The sequence below is a fragment of the Typopeltis vanoorti genome, chromosome 12 (assembly GCF_054136105.1).
Source record: "Typopeltis vanoorti isolate ZY-2024b chromosome 12, IOZ_Tvanoo_1.0, whole genome shotgun sequence".
Taxonomy (NCBI): Eukaryota; Metazoa; Arthropoda; class Arachnida; order Uropygi; family Thelyphonidae; genus Typopeltis; species Typopeltis vanoorti.
The window spans coordinates 54,560,735-54,578,640 of record NC_143560.1 but is presented as its reverse complement, the minus strand read 5'-3'; the positions used below and the strand labels follow the sequence as shown (position 1 = coordinate 54,578,640).

At 36.8% G+C, this 17,906-nt stretch overlaps 1 protein-coding gene across 1 annotated transcript in view; it reads right to left on the bottom strand.

Annotated features, from left to right (window-relative positions):
• Positions 1-17,906, bottom strand: part of fab1 (1-phosphatidylinositol 3-phosphate 5-kinase fab1) — a 757,444-nt gene that overhangs the window by 279,789 nt on the left and 459,749 nt on the right. Inside the window, exon 30 of the mRNA XM_090401892.1 lies at positions 14,326-14,743. Coding sequence (XP_090258018.1) covers positions 14,326-14,743 — 418 coding nt within the window. The remainder of the gene's footprint in view (positions 1-14,325; positions 14,744-17,906) is intronic.

Genomic DNA, 17,906 nt, shown 5'->3' with positions numbered 1-17,906 from the left:
GGTTTGGTTCCGTTACCACCCCACCATTAATGCTTTTTAAAGTCATCCTTCCATTCCTCCTTTTACTTGTCACATGGTGAAAGAACTCTTTAGGGTTTCTTCTGGCCTCAACAGCTAATTTTCTCTCATAATTAGGTTTAGCCTTCCTTACTGTACTGGTCATCCTTCTTGCCTGTATCTTATACATGGGATGATGATCCCCCTTTTTCTTTATAATCCCTCCACAACTTTTTCTTTGTGTGCAACTCTTGCTTCTTAATGAAGCTATTCATCCATCTAACTCCTACCTGATTTATCCTTCTGACTCTAGGTATATATATATGTATTCAGATACTGCTTTCTTCAAACACCACTTGACCACCTCCCATGCACTATCAACATCTCTCCCCCCTCTAAATTCTTATGCCATGGTTGAATGCTGACTCTTCAGCTTGTCATAATCACCTGCTTGGAATTCCACATATATCTCTTCTTTATAGAAAATTCTGCATGTTTTTGCAAGAGTGCTGGATCTGCATGATCAGATCTAGCACTCTTAGACCTAGTGTCTACTCCATTAAATGTTGCCTCAGGTAATTATCTCTCAGTGGCTGTATAAATTCCATTTCCTTCCCTGCCACTGACCATTCTTTCTCCTTCCAATCTATGTCCACATAATTGAAATCCCTCATAATAATTACTTGACCTGTGCTCATCATACTAATTTGGGAGTGCATGTCATCTACATTCTCCCATATTCCCCTTGGATTATAGCAACACTCAATCACATATTTAGTTCTGTTGGCCTAGCCTATATCTCACGGCAGACAGCCTCAAATGAACAGCACTCTAAATCCGCGTCCCCCTGATGTACTGTACTCATTTTTTTTGATGAGAGGAGGTTAGCTCAGCAAGCCAAAGGTTTTTGCCACATGGTGAATAAGATGAAGAACTATGAAAGGATGACATTATGAAAATTATGGAAACAATTACTGTGTTAGAGTAAAACTTTAGTTTAATGTAAACTAAAATTTTACTCTTATGTGGTAGTTATTTCCATAATGTATTCATATCACTGTGTAAGCATGAAGGAAAGGATGTGGAAGGATGACTTTAACGAGTGCTGAGGGTAGGGAAGTAACTGAAGCAGATAAAATAGTTCAGTTACTGAATGATCATGCAAAAAGGCAATACCATCCAGGTGGAGATAATAGTGCCTTAATATCACCACTTCTGAGACCTCAATAAAGGTCGAAACTGGTTGGAAGCTTGGGTGATGAATGGCAATGCTGTAGCCCATGAAGTTTTAACCAAGGCTCGCTTGTTGCTGTCACCCAGGTCCTGGGTGGTGGTGGGGGGTAATGAATGGCAATGCTGTAACCTGTGAAGTTAACTGAGGCATGGCTGTTGCTGTTACCCCTCAGATGAGATATGAGCAACTTAGCGGCTCTGCTTGGTGGTGGAGTGAGCCTGCGACAGTGTAGAGCCAACTGATTCTGAGAGTTCTTCTCAGTGGCAGGGTGAGCCTGTTACTGAGGGGAACAATGCTGAGTTTTTGGAGTTTGGCCTGTACTTGAACATTCAATAAAGGTCAAAAACTCACCCACGCCAGGGAAGGGCCACTACTCAGAAACCAGTCTGAGTAGTGGCCCTTCCCTTAATGCATGGCATTATACATGTCTGCAAGGAGATGTGCTTTGCATTATGGGAGATACTGAGTCAAGGAGAGATGAGAGCTTGGTCCAACTTTACCACGAGTTGCCTCAGTCCTGAAGATACTTCAGGCGCAAACTTTGTTTGCTTACACTTGGATAAAAGATTAAACCAAATTTATTATAGTCTAACCAAGTGGGGAAAAACTTCCAACATCTTTCTCTAAATTCAGAGTAATTTAATAATAAGGTGGTACACCTTTTGGCAACTCGTAAGCTAAATATGACTTCTCCATTGTTTTCTGCTTTAGTATCACCACTTCTGGGTCTGGCTCCCACTTCTACCCAGGTCGAAACCGGTCTGGGTAGTGGCCTTTCCCTTAATGCATAGCATTATACATGTCTGCAAGGAGATGTGCTTTGCATTATGGGAGATACTGAGACAAGGAATGATGAGAGCTTGGTCCACCTTTACCATGAGTTGCCTCAGTCCTGAAGATACTTCAGGCGTAAACTTTGTTTGCATACACTTGGATAAAGGATTAAACTAAATTTATTATAGTCTAACCAAGTGGGAAAAAACTTCCAACAGGCTTCAAGACATAGGTAAGAAATTACAGATCAATCAGTATCATGAGCATGTTGGTGAAAGTATTGGAGAAGTTGTAAAAGATAGAATTCAGTTGGGTGGACAAGCAAATGATAGACAGGGAGCTGTATGATGTTGTGAAAGGCAGGTTTTGTCTAAGTAATTTTCTGTATAATAAAGTGACAACCGAGTTGGATAAAGGAAATGGCTGCACGGTGTCTTTGGAAAGTCCAGTACATCACATGGAACTCTGGTCCATAAACTGAAACAAATAGAACTGGATATGAAGGTGGAGTTATGGATAAGAGGGTGCCTAATGGACAGAAATCAAAGAGTAGTACATGAGTGAACTAGATCCAGGAGAATATTTATTTATTTAGCATATGAAGATAGCATGGCTGGAATGCCCAAACAGGCATTCAGCACCATCTTATGAACCAATATGTTACTATTAGTGGTAATGCACTTTCATCTGTAAATTGTGTGTTCTACTGGCCTGGTTACAGGAAGAAAAATCCAAGTTTCCAGAAGGGGAACTCTTCAACTTCTGTATAAGACCAGCCAACCTACCTTCAGTTGAAAAGCTCTGAGATGGGATTTAAACCCATGTCTTTCCAACCAAAGAGCTTCATCTATAACTGAGCTATGTAGGCTTTAATCCAAGTCACCTATCGATCCATTAGATGGGTGACTAATGGTCTACTGCAGGGCTCATGCTGTACTTGGAGCACTGCATGGTTTGTCAAATGAGTGGGACAAATGGAATGCACTATCATCAGCAAAAGCTTGGAGAGGAATGGTAGTGACTGAGAGTAGGTCATTTATGTATAGAAGAAAGAGGATAGACAACAAAGTTCAAGGGGGGGGGTCATTCACCATGATGTGCAGTGAACGACAAGAGCTTACCCAATTACAGAGTAGTAGATAGACCAAAGGATGAGAGTTTACTGAGCAGATCTCAATGCCAAGCACAACTGAAGTCCTGGAAACGTTGAGAGTGACAGCATATTTCTCTGAACTTTTCCATGGCATGTATCTAGTTATGGATTATATAGGCTAAGAGGTTGACCATGTATCTAGACAGAATCCATAGTGATTGTCACTGATTACCTGGTAGGCCATTAGGTAGGTGGAAAAGTTGACTGTTGATAAATTTCCCTTATTAGGAAGAGGATTGAGGTGATGGTAACAGGAGTATTTAGATAGCAGACCTTTTTCTTCCTTTTTTGGAATAGATTGGATATGTGCTTGCTTCCAGATCAGACAGATGACAGATTTTAGCTTTGGAGCACTGCATTTGAGTACAATTGAAGATATGCCACTGGGACAAATAATTTTTTTATGTCTAAGTTATTCTTCTTCTAATTTCTTTTTCTTTCTTTTTTCCAAAAAAAAACTAATGCAGGCATATGGTGCTGAGTTTCTGGTATGGTAGGAGGCAATTTGCCTATAGATATAAGTATTAAAAGGGATTTTATATGAGTGAAACTGATGACTTTTTTCAATACATGACAGGAAATGAAAGGAGGTCACACCTGTAAATTAAGTAAGCATGTGGTTACAAAGGGTATGTATGTATGGTAGGTAGTCTGTGTAGCTCAGTGAAAGTGGTGTTTGCACTCCTTAGTGCTAGACTGACTGAAGAAAGTGCATCGTGAGCTCGATTCTAGTCAAGAATAGAGGAACTTTTTGCTGGCCTGGTTGGCCAGGTTAGTGTATTCGCTCTCCAGTCAAAAGGCTGAGGGTTCAAATCCTGCCATGGGCATGGATGTTTGTGATTGCCAGTGAAAATATGAGTGGTGGAGATAGAGAGTTGTAGAGCAGGTGCTCTCCCTTGATGAGTCTTTGGACTTCCTGGAGGTGTCACGTAGTATAATAATAATGTATGAAGACTACATTTTTGGCTTGTAGGGTGGTGAATGGGTTGTCAGAGGTGTGCGAGTGTTTGTTAGAAAATGAGTTCAAAGGTGCTTGAGAGGTGTTAATATCCTTCATATAATTTAATGCAGCATAAATATATTTTACTGATTTTTTTTTATTTATTTAAATGTACATTTAAAAGATAGTTGGTTATTTTCAAAACTGAATATTTGAAAATTATCCAACGTTTTTGTGGTTTGAAAAACAGATTATACCCAATATTTATTTTTTTTTGCAAAATATATTCTTCAAAGATGTCCAAATATATGAGGTGGGCAGAGTCTGGAAAGTTGTGATAAATACCTAGAACAAAAATTAATTAATTTTATGTCTTCTTATATATATATATATCCAAAAAGAAAAAGAACAAATTATTACAATCTGATGAAACATGGGATTAAAGGGTTTTAAGATATGTTCTTTCTTGTGGTTAATATCAGTTACTTTAATATCATTTTTGCTCTAGGTGTTTATCAGAACTTTCCAGACTCCCCCCCCCCCTGGTATTTTGATCATAATTAATAAGCTACAGTGAAAAATACAACTCGGGACATATTCTGATATTGCAATATCAGAATGTGTCCCGAGAGTTTGAAGAATAAATAGGTAGGAGTCAAATGGATGAGTAATCTTATTAAGCAAGGGATTTGTAAGAAAAAGGATGATGTGGAAGAAATACCGTGTGCATAAGGATGATGTCCGTTATGAAAATTACAAACAGCAGGCTAGAATAGTCACAACTGTTGTATGGAAAGCAAAGCTCGAGTATGAAAAGAAACTGGCTCTGTATATGCTAAAGACAACCCACAAGAATTCTATTGATATGCTGCAAGTAAAAGAAGGAATGAATATGAAAGAATAACTCTTCTAAATGCAGATGGCATGAGGGTTACAGATGCAGAAGAGGTTGTTCAACTATTGAGTGCCCATTTTGTTAAAAGATATCAACCTAGTGTACATGACATTGAGCTCACTGAGACCTCTTCACTGGATGAAGAAACTCAGGTGTATGAGGATGAGGTATTAGAGCTGTTGCACAAACTGAAAAGAATTCAGCAACAATAGGAACTGATGGGATATCTAGCACGTACGCTAAAAGAGCATTCAGCTGAACTGGCTATTCCTTTGACCAGGCTGTTTAATATAAGTCTTAGAACAGGGAAGATTCTGCAGGAATGGAAAGAATGTATGGTAATTCAATTGCACAAAGGCGGTGCAAGACCGATATATCCAACTATCAACCAATTTGTATCTCAGGAGTGGTGGTGAAGATTTTGGAAAAATTGATTAGCGCTTGCATTCAGAAATGGGTTGACAGTGAATCTCTAATTTGCAATGAGCAACAAGGATTTACTAAGGGAAGGTCATGTTTTAGCAACTCGTTCACATTCTATAACAATATTACCATTGAACTAGATGAGGGGAATGAATGGATACACCATAATACTTTTGGATTTTGCTAAGGCTTTTGACAGAATACGGCATGGTGGACTGTTGCATAAATTGAAGAATAGGTTTGGATTGAATAAGATGATGGATAAGAGGATGACTGACTGACTGACAGATATCAAAAAGTGGTATAAGGGGGATCTGAGTCTACAAGATTTAAAGTAGCAAATGGTGTACCACAATGATCAGTGCTTGGTCCACTGTTATTCAATCTGTACATTAATGATATTGGGAAGGATTTGATAAGCAACATACAGCTATCTGCTGATGATGCAAAAATAGCTAGGGTAATCAGGAATGCTGCTGATATACAGTACTTGCAGAATGATTTGAATAGGGTGGAATTGTGGGCATGGGAAAATGGATGTCAGTAAATGTAAAGTCATTCACTTCGGCATGATTAGATATCCAATATCATATTATATTGGTGGGATTATGCTAAAAGAAGCTGATGAGGCTAGGGATCTTGGAGTGTTAGTAGATAGGAAGTTGAAGTTCAGGGCCATGTAGCAAAGATTGCAAATACAACTCAAAAGATAATTGCAATGCTGAAAAACAAACATTCACATGTAAAGATAAGAATATCATTTTGCCTCTTTATAAGGGCTTGATAAGACCTCTCTTCGACTACTGTCTGCAGGTCTGGTCTTCTGGTTTCCATCGTGATTCTGATACAGTGGAGAGAGTGGAAAGGAGTGTTAAAAATTACATCAGGATTGTGGAATACTAATTATGAAGACAGATTGAGAATTTGTAGACTGCAGGCACTAGCAAACAGGAGAAAGGGGGTGATATGATTGAGACTTACAAACTTCTGAAAGAGTCATATAGGATTTCAATTGATGGAATTTTTCAATTTATGGAGGTTGGGGAAAGGACAAAAGGGCATCCTTGGAAGCTAAAAATAAATGCTACTAAGAAGGGAGTAAGGGCTAGATTTTTCTCTCATAGGGTGGTGCATGATTGGAACAGATTACAATTGGATGTTGTGAGTGCAAGCAGTGTGAATGAATTCAAAAATCAGTATGATAGCTGGTGTGTGTAGAATGTGGCCTCCCTTGATGAGTCCCTATAGGTCTCTCTCAATAATAATTTTTTTTTTTACCAAAAAAGGAATGTGATAAATGATAACCTCTAGATGTATGGCTTATGTAAGCAAGGCCACAAGAACAAGGACTATTGTAAACTCCAGGATGTTTGTTGAAAGGGTTGCAGTCCTTAGGTGAATGTAACAGAGCTCATATAACCACAATGCACTTGAAGGTTTCTCTTATGTCATGATATTGGCGATTTCGAGAGAAAGTTTGCCAATATAAGGGACGGAAACCAAGGCTCAGTAGTGATTGTCAGGAATCTGTTGTGGAGCAGGAGTAGAAAAAATAGTATTCTTTGTACCATTTTTCTTAGAATATCCATTGCTCACCAATAGCTGGAGAAGAGAATGTAATTCTTCTTTTAGTGTTTATTCATTTCCTGTAATAGAGATTATTGTTTTTTTTTTCTTTGTGTGTATAATACCTATTTTTTGCAATATATGGTGCAGTGAAGTACTGTAAGCCCACTTGTATAGGTCATTACCTATACACTAAGAGCAAGGTCTCCTTCTGTTTTCTTTTTTTAAATTAAAACATCTAGGAAGGATAATTTTCTTTCATTTTCAAGTTCTAAGGTGAATTTAATTTTATGGTGAAAGGAGTTAATAGATGAAAGAAAATCGTACAACTCAGCCACACTGCATTTCCAGATTATGTCATCTATATATCTCTGATAGATAGCAAGAAATTTTATCAAAGTTTTCCATGAATAAGTTAGCACATGGAGGAGATAAAGGGCTTTCCATTGCAAGGCCAGATAGTTGTTTGTAGATTTTTCCATTGCATCAGAAATAATTTGAGTTGAGATGTCTAAATAGTTGGGAGATGTCAGGAGGAAACAGATCATCTACAAATGCCATAACTTTGTCTACAGGAACATCTGTGAATATCTGAACTAGCAAGAATGTCCTTTGGTAAGATTTCTCCTGGTTTTTTTACAGTGTTGTGAGTTTTTGATGAAGGATTCTGTGTGCCTGATGTCACACACACCAGACTTGGGAGATTGTAAAATGTAATTCCTCATATTTTACAATCTCCTAAATCAAGATCGCATGGTCACTTTCACCAATCAGAGGCAATATGGCCACCTTAGTTATGGGTAGCTCTTCTGATCCTATAACCAGGTACAATTATGCTTACACCCCCTAGTTCCCTCCATCATATGCTGCCTCAAGTAATTATCTCTCAGTAGGTGTATAAATTCCATTTCCTGCCATGTGATCTTTCTTTTTTCTAGTCTATATCTCCATAAGCTTAAGGATCTTTCTCAGACATAGCCAAGTTAGCTGGTATTGAGTGTGGACAGCAGGGTTTTACCTCCCGCAAGCAGGTAAACCAGCCCTGTAAACACACACGAACTACAGTCATGAATACTGCTCTTAGGGGCTGCAGCAGAGGAGTAACGAACCGGCTGCATTAATTCATCGTAAACTCCCATTGAGGGGGGGGGGAAGGAGATCAACCGTCCTAGAATGGATGAGAAGGATAGGACATCTCCATAGTTGAAGTCCTCCAGGTCACCTGTGGAACCCTCTGGCCTATAGTAACTACCTGTGTATTTTGTCTAATTGGCCTTGACCTCACACCAGATGGCTTCAAATGAACAGCCACCCTCCTGCCTAACTCCTATTCGTTTTGGATGCTTCATCGCTATCATCAGCAGTGCCCTTCTTCCCCCCCCCCCCATCCTATGTTCTCTGTCTTCCCTGAAAATACTAAACTCTCCACATTCTATCCCTGCAACTACATCATCTGCTGTCAGCCAAGTCTCACTAATGCCTATAACTTTTGGCGAGGTTGCACTAACCAATGCTAAAAACTTCCCTCTCTTGTTCCTGATATTTCTGGCATTAGTATATAGAAAAAATTTATCATTTCTGATTCCTTTTACAGTACTCTTTTCTCCATTTCTGAGCTTTTTTTAATAGTCTCCAGAATGTTTTACCACCTTCATAAAACTATGTTTGATATTTTCTGACATATTTCCATGTAGTAATAAATAGTTTTGTAACACCATTTTGTTACTTATTTACCCTATTTATTAATTTATATATTTATGCAGTTTGGCACAAAAAGGGTACAGCTCTTTAAAATTCATTCAGCTCTGATGAGGGAAAGGATTTTACCTTAATAAAGTAAACAGAAATAAGAGTCTAATTTTTTTTTTTTTAATAAATTTTATTAAAGTTGATAAAATTGGAGCTGACATCTTCTTGCTGTCAAGTCTTCAATTTCATCAAACTTTGTTCTTTCGTATCGATGTTATTGGTTAGATCTCTGATTTGATCAGATATTGTTTTTCAGTCTTCTAAAAAATTCCTAACTGCATCAATATCTTGCTCTTTTGCCATTTTTTCTTTTGATCAAGCATGTGTCTTGATAATATTGCATCTCCCATTCTCTTTGAGTGACTATAGCACCTTTTTTTTATTTCTGATTTCAATTTTAACATGATTCTGCCACTGACATAATCCATTTTGTCCTTTTAAAATCAATTGCTTTATTGCAAATAACATTTAGATTCATATGTTAAAACTAGTATGATGAGTCAAACTATTAACTTCGTGTTTTGGCTAATTTCTGTCTTGTTCGATACAGATTTGTTTAATTAGCTACTAATCTTATCACTCTTATTTATTCTATACTATCTACATTTTTCCTTATATACCCTTCAAGGGTACTTATTCAGACAATGCCATCTTCATTAAAAATTGTGCTTCAGTAACTAAAACGTGGTAACTGTTTTATAGATTCACTGAATTGTGAAGTTGATGTTTTCTCTGTCTTCCATCTATTTTCATAATTTTACTCTATTACAGCCGTATTTCAAGCTCATCTTGTCACAGCAATTATTTAATTTGGTTCATAATACAGTGGCCCACAGAGGTTATAAGTGGAAGAGTGTACAACACGTCTTTATATCTAATTTCGTATAAATTAGATATAAAGCAGTGTTATATCTCATTTGCAAGTCATGTACTAAGGTAGTTTCTGGTCTCTGGAATGCTGAGTATGAATCAAGGTTAAAAAGATGCAATTTACAGAGTTTAGTGGAGAGGAGGGTGATATGATAGAGATGTATAAGTTGATAAGGGGTTGTTATAGGATTAATGTTGAGGAGATTTTTCATAAAATAGTGGGAAGTAGGGGAGAACAAGAGGTCATCCCTGGAAGCTGTATAAGGAGGGTGTAAGCAAGGGCATGAGAAGTACTTTTTGCATAGAGCGTTGTGAATAAGTGGAATGCCTTGCATGAGAGTGTGGTGTCTGCAGAGAATCTGAATGTATTTAAGGCATGGTATGATGAGCTGTGTGTATGACAAAGGGACCTCCCACAATGAGTCTTTGACTCCATAGATAATAAGAAGAAGATTTAAAATCATAGATAATAATAATACGTTTAAGAAATTGGAAATTACTCAAACTTATTATTGGATATAAAGCTGGTAGCATAGGTGGGAGGGTCTGTCAGACATATGAGGGTGTGCTGAAAAGTTGTGATAATCACCAAAAGGAATTGAGGTAGAACCATGTAACTTACACATTATTCTACATATTCCCCACGAAATGTTATACATTTGTTACACTGCTACTACGGGATCATCTGCAATCCTCTGAGAAAAAAGTCTTTCCCTTGTTGCACAAACCAGTCCTCAGCTGCAGATATGACCTCATCATCTGTAGTAAATTTTGTTCCTTTCAAGTATTCCTTTAAATCTGGGAATAGGAAATAGTCAGATGGGGCCAGGTCTGGCAAAATAGGGTGGGTGAGGCAGACATTGAAAGCTTAAGTTGTGAATTGTTTATTGGGTTTCATGAGTAGCATGAACATATGTGTATTGTCCTGCAAAAGCAACATGCCTGTGCTCGGTTTCCTGCAGGATTTTTCCTTCAATTCTTTTAGAGCTATTGAATAAAACTACTGCTGTAACAGTTTCACCTTTTTTGAGGTACTTGGTAAGGATTACACCATTGATATCCCAAAAAACAAAGGCAAACCCTTCTCTGCTGACTTTTGGATTTGGTACTTCTTTGCCCATGGAGAACTTTGTGTCTCCACTCAATTGACTGTTGTTTGGTCTCTGGATCATAGTGAAAGCCATGTATCATCAACAGTCACAATACGAGCAAAAATTGATTTCTCTCTTAATTTCTCAAAATGAATCAAAATCCCTTGAGATGACAGCACACATTCTCTCTTTTGGGCAACATTCAAACATTTGGGGACCCTCTTTGCTCAGAGAGAGCTGCTGCTGCTGCACGTCCAGATGTTGGTAGATAATGATCCCAACTCACTCACTAGATATCCCCAGAGTCTTTGCATGAATATTAGCCAATGTTTTTAGCTGGTATTTGTCTATCATCAAGGATAATGGCATGCACTGCATCAATGTTTTTCAGGTGTGATCGCTGTAGAAGGTCTTCCTGATCTGGGGGCACCTGTTGTCTCAGGATGCCCAGTTTTAAACTTGGCCATCCATCTGGCAACTGTTGGATATGTTGGGGAGGGGGGGGGGGGCACAGTCCCTTAAGGTCTCACATGTAGTTTGGTGAATCTCAGTTGCGGACTTTTCTTACAGCACAAAAAACTTCATGAGGGCCGGCAGCTTGTGTCTTTGAATTTCTTCAAAACCTCTCACATGATTTCTTATATATCTTAAAAGAAAAAGTATTATGATTTGAACAATTTGATGAAACATGAGGATTAAAGGGTTTTAAGATATGTTTGTTCTTGTGATTATACCAGATGTTTGAATATCATTTTTGTTCTAGGCATTTATCAGAACTTTTCAGCCCTCCTCCTCGTGTGGTGGAATGGAATATAAGAGAATGAGGGTGACTAATGGAATGTCTAAGTGATCTGTACTAGTATCACTACTCTTTAATTTGAATATTAATGACATAAGGAAAGATTTAAGGAAGGATATTAAGTTGTTTGCTGATGATACAAACTGGAGAGGGCAATACAGGAATACCTCGATTATTGCGATTCTCGATTTATCGCAGTTTATAATTTGATACCAAAATTCCAATTATTGCACTCCAAATTCGAATTATCGCGGCTGCGAGATGTAGCCCACTACATATGCAACCAGTTCGAGTCGCCACTCTCCAGGTATCGCTCTCTTGTAGCGCTTCGTTTTCATCCGACGCCGCCTTCTCACCACTTACCAGTAACTATCTGCCCTTGCCTGAAGTACATGTGGATATTTATTTCTCTTGTTATTTACCCCTACAATGAATGCTAAAAGAAATAAGGATGATTTCAAGTCTACAGCTATCAAGAAGAAACATAGTGTGTTCAGCTTAGAAGATAAGTTGCATATGATAAATAAGTATGAAGCAAGCATAACCAAAGCCAAAATTGCAAGAGAGTAAGGTCTAAATGAATCAACTGTTCGCCATATTTTAGACCATGCTGCAAACTCTAGGGCTTCAATCTAGGACTAAAAGAAATTGAAAAAGGTGATGTTCAGGACCTGCTTCAGTCACATGATAAGGAGCTGGATGATGAAGACCTAATTAACCTCGAGAGAGAGAGAACGTGCTTACGATGCTCAAATCAATGATAATGACAAAAAAATTAACTTGGCACCAAAGGAATTTACCCTCAAAAAAATGGATGAAATGTTTAGAATTGCTGAAAATTTTAAAGAAAAAAATCTTGAACGGCGATCCTAATCTCAAACGATCACTGAAAGTTCATCAGGAAATTGAAAATTCCATCCGTTGCTATTGAGTTTTATACGAAGAAAAAAGAAAGAAAAAATTCCACAGGACAACTCTACACGAATTTTTATCCAAGAAAGAATAATTGTATGTACTGTATGTACTTCTTATATATAAATAAAGATTAAAGAATAATCTTGTTTTTCTTAATGAACCTTCATTTTTTACTTAACACGTTTAACACATTTCTTTTTTACTTGATATATAAAATTTAATTAATAGATTTGAAAAATCCTTGGCATTGATCACCCATTTTACATGCATTATTTATCCCAATTATCACGAATTGAATTATTGCGGTATTTTTCGTGGCAACAATAACCACGATAATCGAGGTATTCCTGTAGTTGATAAATACATATCCTCTGTGATAATTTAAATAAATTGGCATTATGGCAAAGGATAATGGTTGTAAGCTTAATGTTGTAAAATGTAAGGTTATGAACTTTGGGTTGAAAGGTTGCATAATATGTATCACATTTTGCAGGATATTGATGAGGCTAGGGACTTTGCAGTAGAGTTGAGGTTCAAAGGACATATTGCAAAAGTTGCTAAAATAGTGCAGAGGATTATTTGGATGCTGAAAAACATACTAACAAGATAGGGAGGTTATTATACCTCGTTATAAGGCTATGATTCAGCTGCATCTTGACCACTGTTGACAGATTTGGTCATCTGGTTTCTTGTGGATTAGTTAGTTGATTAGTATGTTTCTCAGCATCCAAATAATCCAAAACAATCCAAATAGAGAGGATTCAGAGAGGTGTGACTAAGCTAGTTGCAGGTTTGGGGAATGCTCCCTATGAGGATAGGTTAAAAGTGTGTGTGTGTGTGTGGATTGCAAAGTTTAGTTAACAGACAGAAAAGAAGGGACATAATAGAAACTTTTATAAGTTATTAAAGGGCATCTAAAATACTGACAGAAAGGATATTTTTTTAATACACGATCAATCAAGAGAAATCTAGGGGTCACTCTTTAAAGTTGTTTAAGAGTGTGGTTAGTAAAGGTGTGTGCATACTAGATTTTTTGCTTGGAGTGGTGAATGAGTGGGATAGATTGCTACAATTAGTTGTGAGCGCCTGACAGTGAATGCGTTTAAAAAGAGGTATGATAGGTACTGTGTGTATAAAGGTTAGCGAGAGTCTCCAATGATGAGTCTTCTGACTCCGTGGAGATACCCATATAATATCAATAATTTTCATGTGAATACATCATGTGTTACAATGTTAATATAACAGAAACAATGTTAATAATGGTTGGTCTATGTTTGGATTTCTCTCAAGAGTGAATAGAAGATTTAATACATTTAGGTAAGCAACTGGGTTGGTTATGGGTTGACTCTAGCAAACTGAAAGGAGATTTCTACATAATCTGTCAAGTTATGTGGAGACCTCACAATGATAATGATGATGATAATGATATTACAATGGTGAAAATGTGATTTAAGTCAATTGAAAATAGGTACATGTTTCACAAAGTATTACATTTCTGATTGTAACTGCTTTTCTTCTCATTATCTGTAAGGAATTTAACATATAATTAATGATGACTGTAAATAATTAGGTTTGTCTATATCATTTGATAGGGCAAAAAGTTCTCAAGTCAAATTCCATCTGTGACATGAAGAAATTTAGGAGCATTTTGAGGCAGGATAAATTAAGTGTCTTAAGTTGAATTCCTACTCCCTGCCCCCTGCTCCTGCTGCCAATGAGAGAGTTTTCCTCCTGCAAAGTAGCCAAAATGAGAAAAATCATTAACAAAGTGAAAACATGCAGTTCCTATAATATGCAATCACAACAGAGGTTTTCATATTGTGGCCATTGTGTGTATGAGTCACAAATAATAATGCTAATGTGCAACCAATACATAGAGTAAAAATATTTACAATATTTATTACTTTATGTCTTCTTACCTTCATCTGTCAAGGTTTCCATTATTCTTCCTACACCAGCTGGTTCACTATACACTCTTTGAATTGGTTTTCTGATATTTTCTATAACTACTTCAGTATTATCTACTGAAGTAACATCTCCTAGAGAAACTGATCGATTGCAAGTAGACCTCTCAGACTGCTGACTATCTATGGAAATGGAATGAATTAGACTACTGCAAAGCTGTCGTTCTGAATCAAAATTATCTGCTTTATCATTACAACCATTTGAAAATTTCAGATCAGAACTTCTGTTTTCCATAGAATCAATATAATTTTTTTCATCTGAAAAACTCTCACTAAGTTCATTTGACAGGGGACCAGATACGTTATCAGTAATCCGAGTGCAGAGTTCTTCCCAGACATTTGTAGTATTGATCTGTTCAATGGTAGGCTGGACCTATTTAGTCATCATTAAAAAAAAAAATCATTTTAGTTATCGATTTTATAATTTCATAAAAGTAATTACCTTAGCAGAAACAAAAATTACTTCATATTTTAACTGTTTCATCTGTGCTGGCTACAATCAAAGACAGTGCCTATACTGATAGTAATTAATGTGTGAATGAAAACTGTAAGTTTTCTGTTTTAGCAACCTTATTACTCCACTACTAATTATCTGTTTTCTGGTGCAAGAAGAGTTCTGTAATGATGTAATTCATCAGAATTTCTCTTTACCACTCAGATTATTCTCACTAGCAGAGAAGCAAAAGCAATCAAGATGCATTATCCTGGTAGAAATTTAAGTCTATTAACAATTAATAGCATGAAATACAGTAATTTAAAATTTTTCCACATATTTTTGCAATAAAACTATGCTAAGTTTTATTGCAAAATTATCGACACATTAGCATAGCTATGTGTCGATTATGCAAATTATAATTAATATTGATAGTTTTTCAAGTTAGTAAAAAGAAAAATAAAATCATTTACTTCCAAGATTTCTGTGAGAACTGGAGGAACATGTCAGAATAAATGTTTATTATGTTTACTATGTGGAGACTGTTTGTTGAAAAAATTCATAATTTATTATTTAAAATCTTGTTTCATGTGAATTACAGTCCATTTCTTTAGGAGAATGAAGCAAAATTACTTGATATATTATAGTAACTGGGTTCACAAGCAAGCAAATGGTATCAGTAGTAAGGAACTTAAAAATAGACCACGTTATAAGTGTGAGATGCAAGGTGTATTAAGATTATTATTATTTGGGACCTCCATGGAGTCATTAGACTCACTGTGGGAAGCCCATCTTAAATAACACAAAGTCCATCATACTATTCCTTAAACTCATTCATTGTTTGTTCTCTCACCACCCTTATCAGGAAATGCATTCCAAGGTCCAACCAAAAAAAAAAAAAAAAAAAAAAAAAAAAAAAAAAAAAAAACACTCTCACCCTCTTACTTATCACTTCCATTCCGAACTTCCAGGGATGGCCCCTTGTCTTCGCTCCTTCCCCCTGTTCCACCAAGCAAAAGAACTCCCTAATTTGAACCCTGAAACTATCTCTCAACAGTTTAAATGTCTCAATCATGTCACCTCTCTCTCTTTCTATCAACAAACTCTGCAGTCTGCATGTCCTTAGTCAATTCTCACTGTTAACATTGTACAGTCCTTATATAATTTTTGTTATCTGCCTTTGCATCCTCTCCAAGGTTAATTTATCCCCTTCAAATCCTGGCAACCAAATCTGAGAAAAATAATCCATGTGTGGTCTGATCAGAGCTTTATACAATGGAACCACAACTCTTCTATCTCTGCTAGTCAGTGTCTTTCTCAGTATTGTAGTAATCCTCTGGGTCACCTTCATCACCTCTGCAATATGCCCCATAAACTTCAAGTCTATATCAATTATCATCCCAATGTCATTTTACCTGCTTCTTCGCTTCTTCTAGTATAGTTCCTCCAACAGAATACACAACTTCCCATATATGAATCCCAAACTTCAAGATCTTGCATTTAGTTGCATTAAACTGAAACCTCCAATCATCTTCTCATCTATCCAGCTTATTCAAATCCTCCTGAAGGGCTGCCATATCAGCACTATTACTAATAACCCTTTCCAGCTTCATATGCAAACAACTGAATATCTCCCTGCAATTCACTGATAATGTCACTGATATAAAGGTTAAACAATATGAGGTCCCAGTAGTGAGCCATGAGGAACTCCACTTGCAACCTTCTGCCTACTTGATACTGCTTCCTCATACACAACTCTCGAATATTTATCAGAGAACTAATTCCCAATCCAATTCACTAACCTGATATACAAACCCATATGCTGTCACTTAATTATCAACTTATCATGTGGTACCCTGTCAAATTCTTTTTTAAAATAAAATAAAAAAAATGGCAGTATACCTTTTCCTCATTATAAAAGGCAATCAGATTATTAGAACAAGAGTGCCCTGTAACAAATTCATGCTGACCCTCACAGATAACATTACCCTCATCTGTCAAATGCTGTATATGATCTCTCACTGATTTCTTCAAAATCTTAACTACAGAAGAAATATAAAATATGAAGTGCCAAACCTTAGTTTAGCACTTCCATTTTATCACCTCCCTTATGCAATGAAACAATCTTACCCTCCTTCCCCAGCATAAGCACTTTATCCATATTCAGACTCTCACTGACAAGCCAAGTCAGTGAAACTGTTAGTTCCTTAGCACATTCTCTTAAAACATGTTGTGAAATTCTATCCAATCTCATTGCCTTACTGACATCCAGAGAACTTACTATCTGTAGCACACTCTCCTCTTGCGCTTCTAAGCCTTGAAGCCTTCCCATCCCTCTGGCAATAAAACCTTTTTTTTTCCAGGATGAAGTACTCTAATGAAGTGATCATTAAACAACTCCACTATGTCTTCTGCATCAGTCGCTTTACTCCCATTTTTATCTAACAGTGTCATTCTTCCATAATCATTTCTCCTCCTACTGGCCACATAACAAAAGAATTCCTTTGGATTTTTCTTGGACCTCAGGATTAATCTCTCTTCTGCGTATCATACAGTGTGTAATGTTTGAGATTTGCTTGTGCTAGTTTCCTGATGAAATTAGACCAAACTTGATAGAATAATTATAAACTTGTAGAATAATTCTTTTTTTATGCAATTTCTTATAGTTTCTTCAGTGATTCAGGATTCTCAAAACTTCTGATGATTCCTTGACTATCCTGATGAAGAAATTATAATCAAGAGGCTATTTCTGTACACTGTTACAGTACTAGATAATATGTCTGTGTTGTGGGAATAGTAGTGATTTATGTTTTCTTTTCTTTTCCATGTCTGTGATATGTTCAGATGTGTATGCAAAAGTGTAGCTGGGTTTTTAGCACTCTTTGGAAGATTCATATTTCAATTTTCAATTATTGGTAAAATATCATATCACTGGCATCTCTGATATTGGCACACTTGGCAACTGTACCAATATCACAGTATTTTTATACCACTGTGCATCTATCTCTCCTGACTGGTTCCATAAACATAAATTATGTTGTATACCCCTAGTTTTTTGAGTGATGAATGGGAAGGTTTTAGAGAATGAAGGAGATCTGATCTT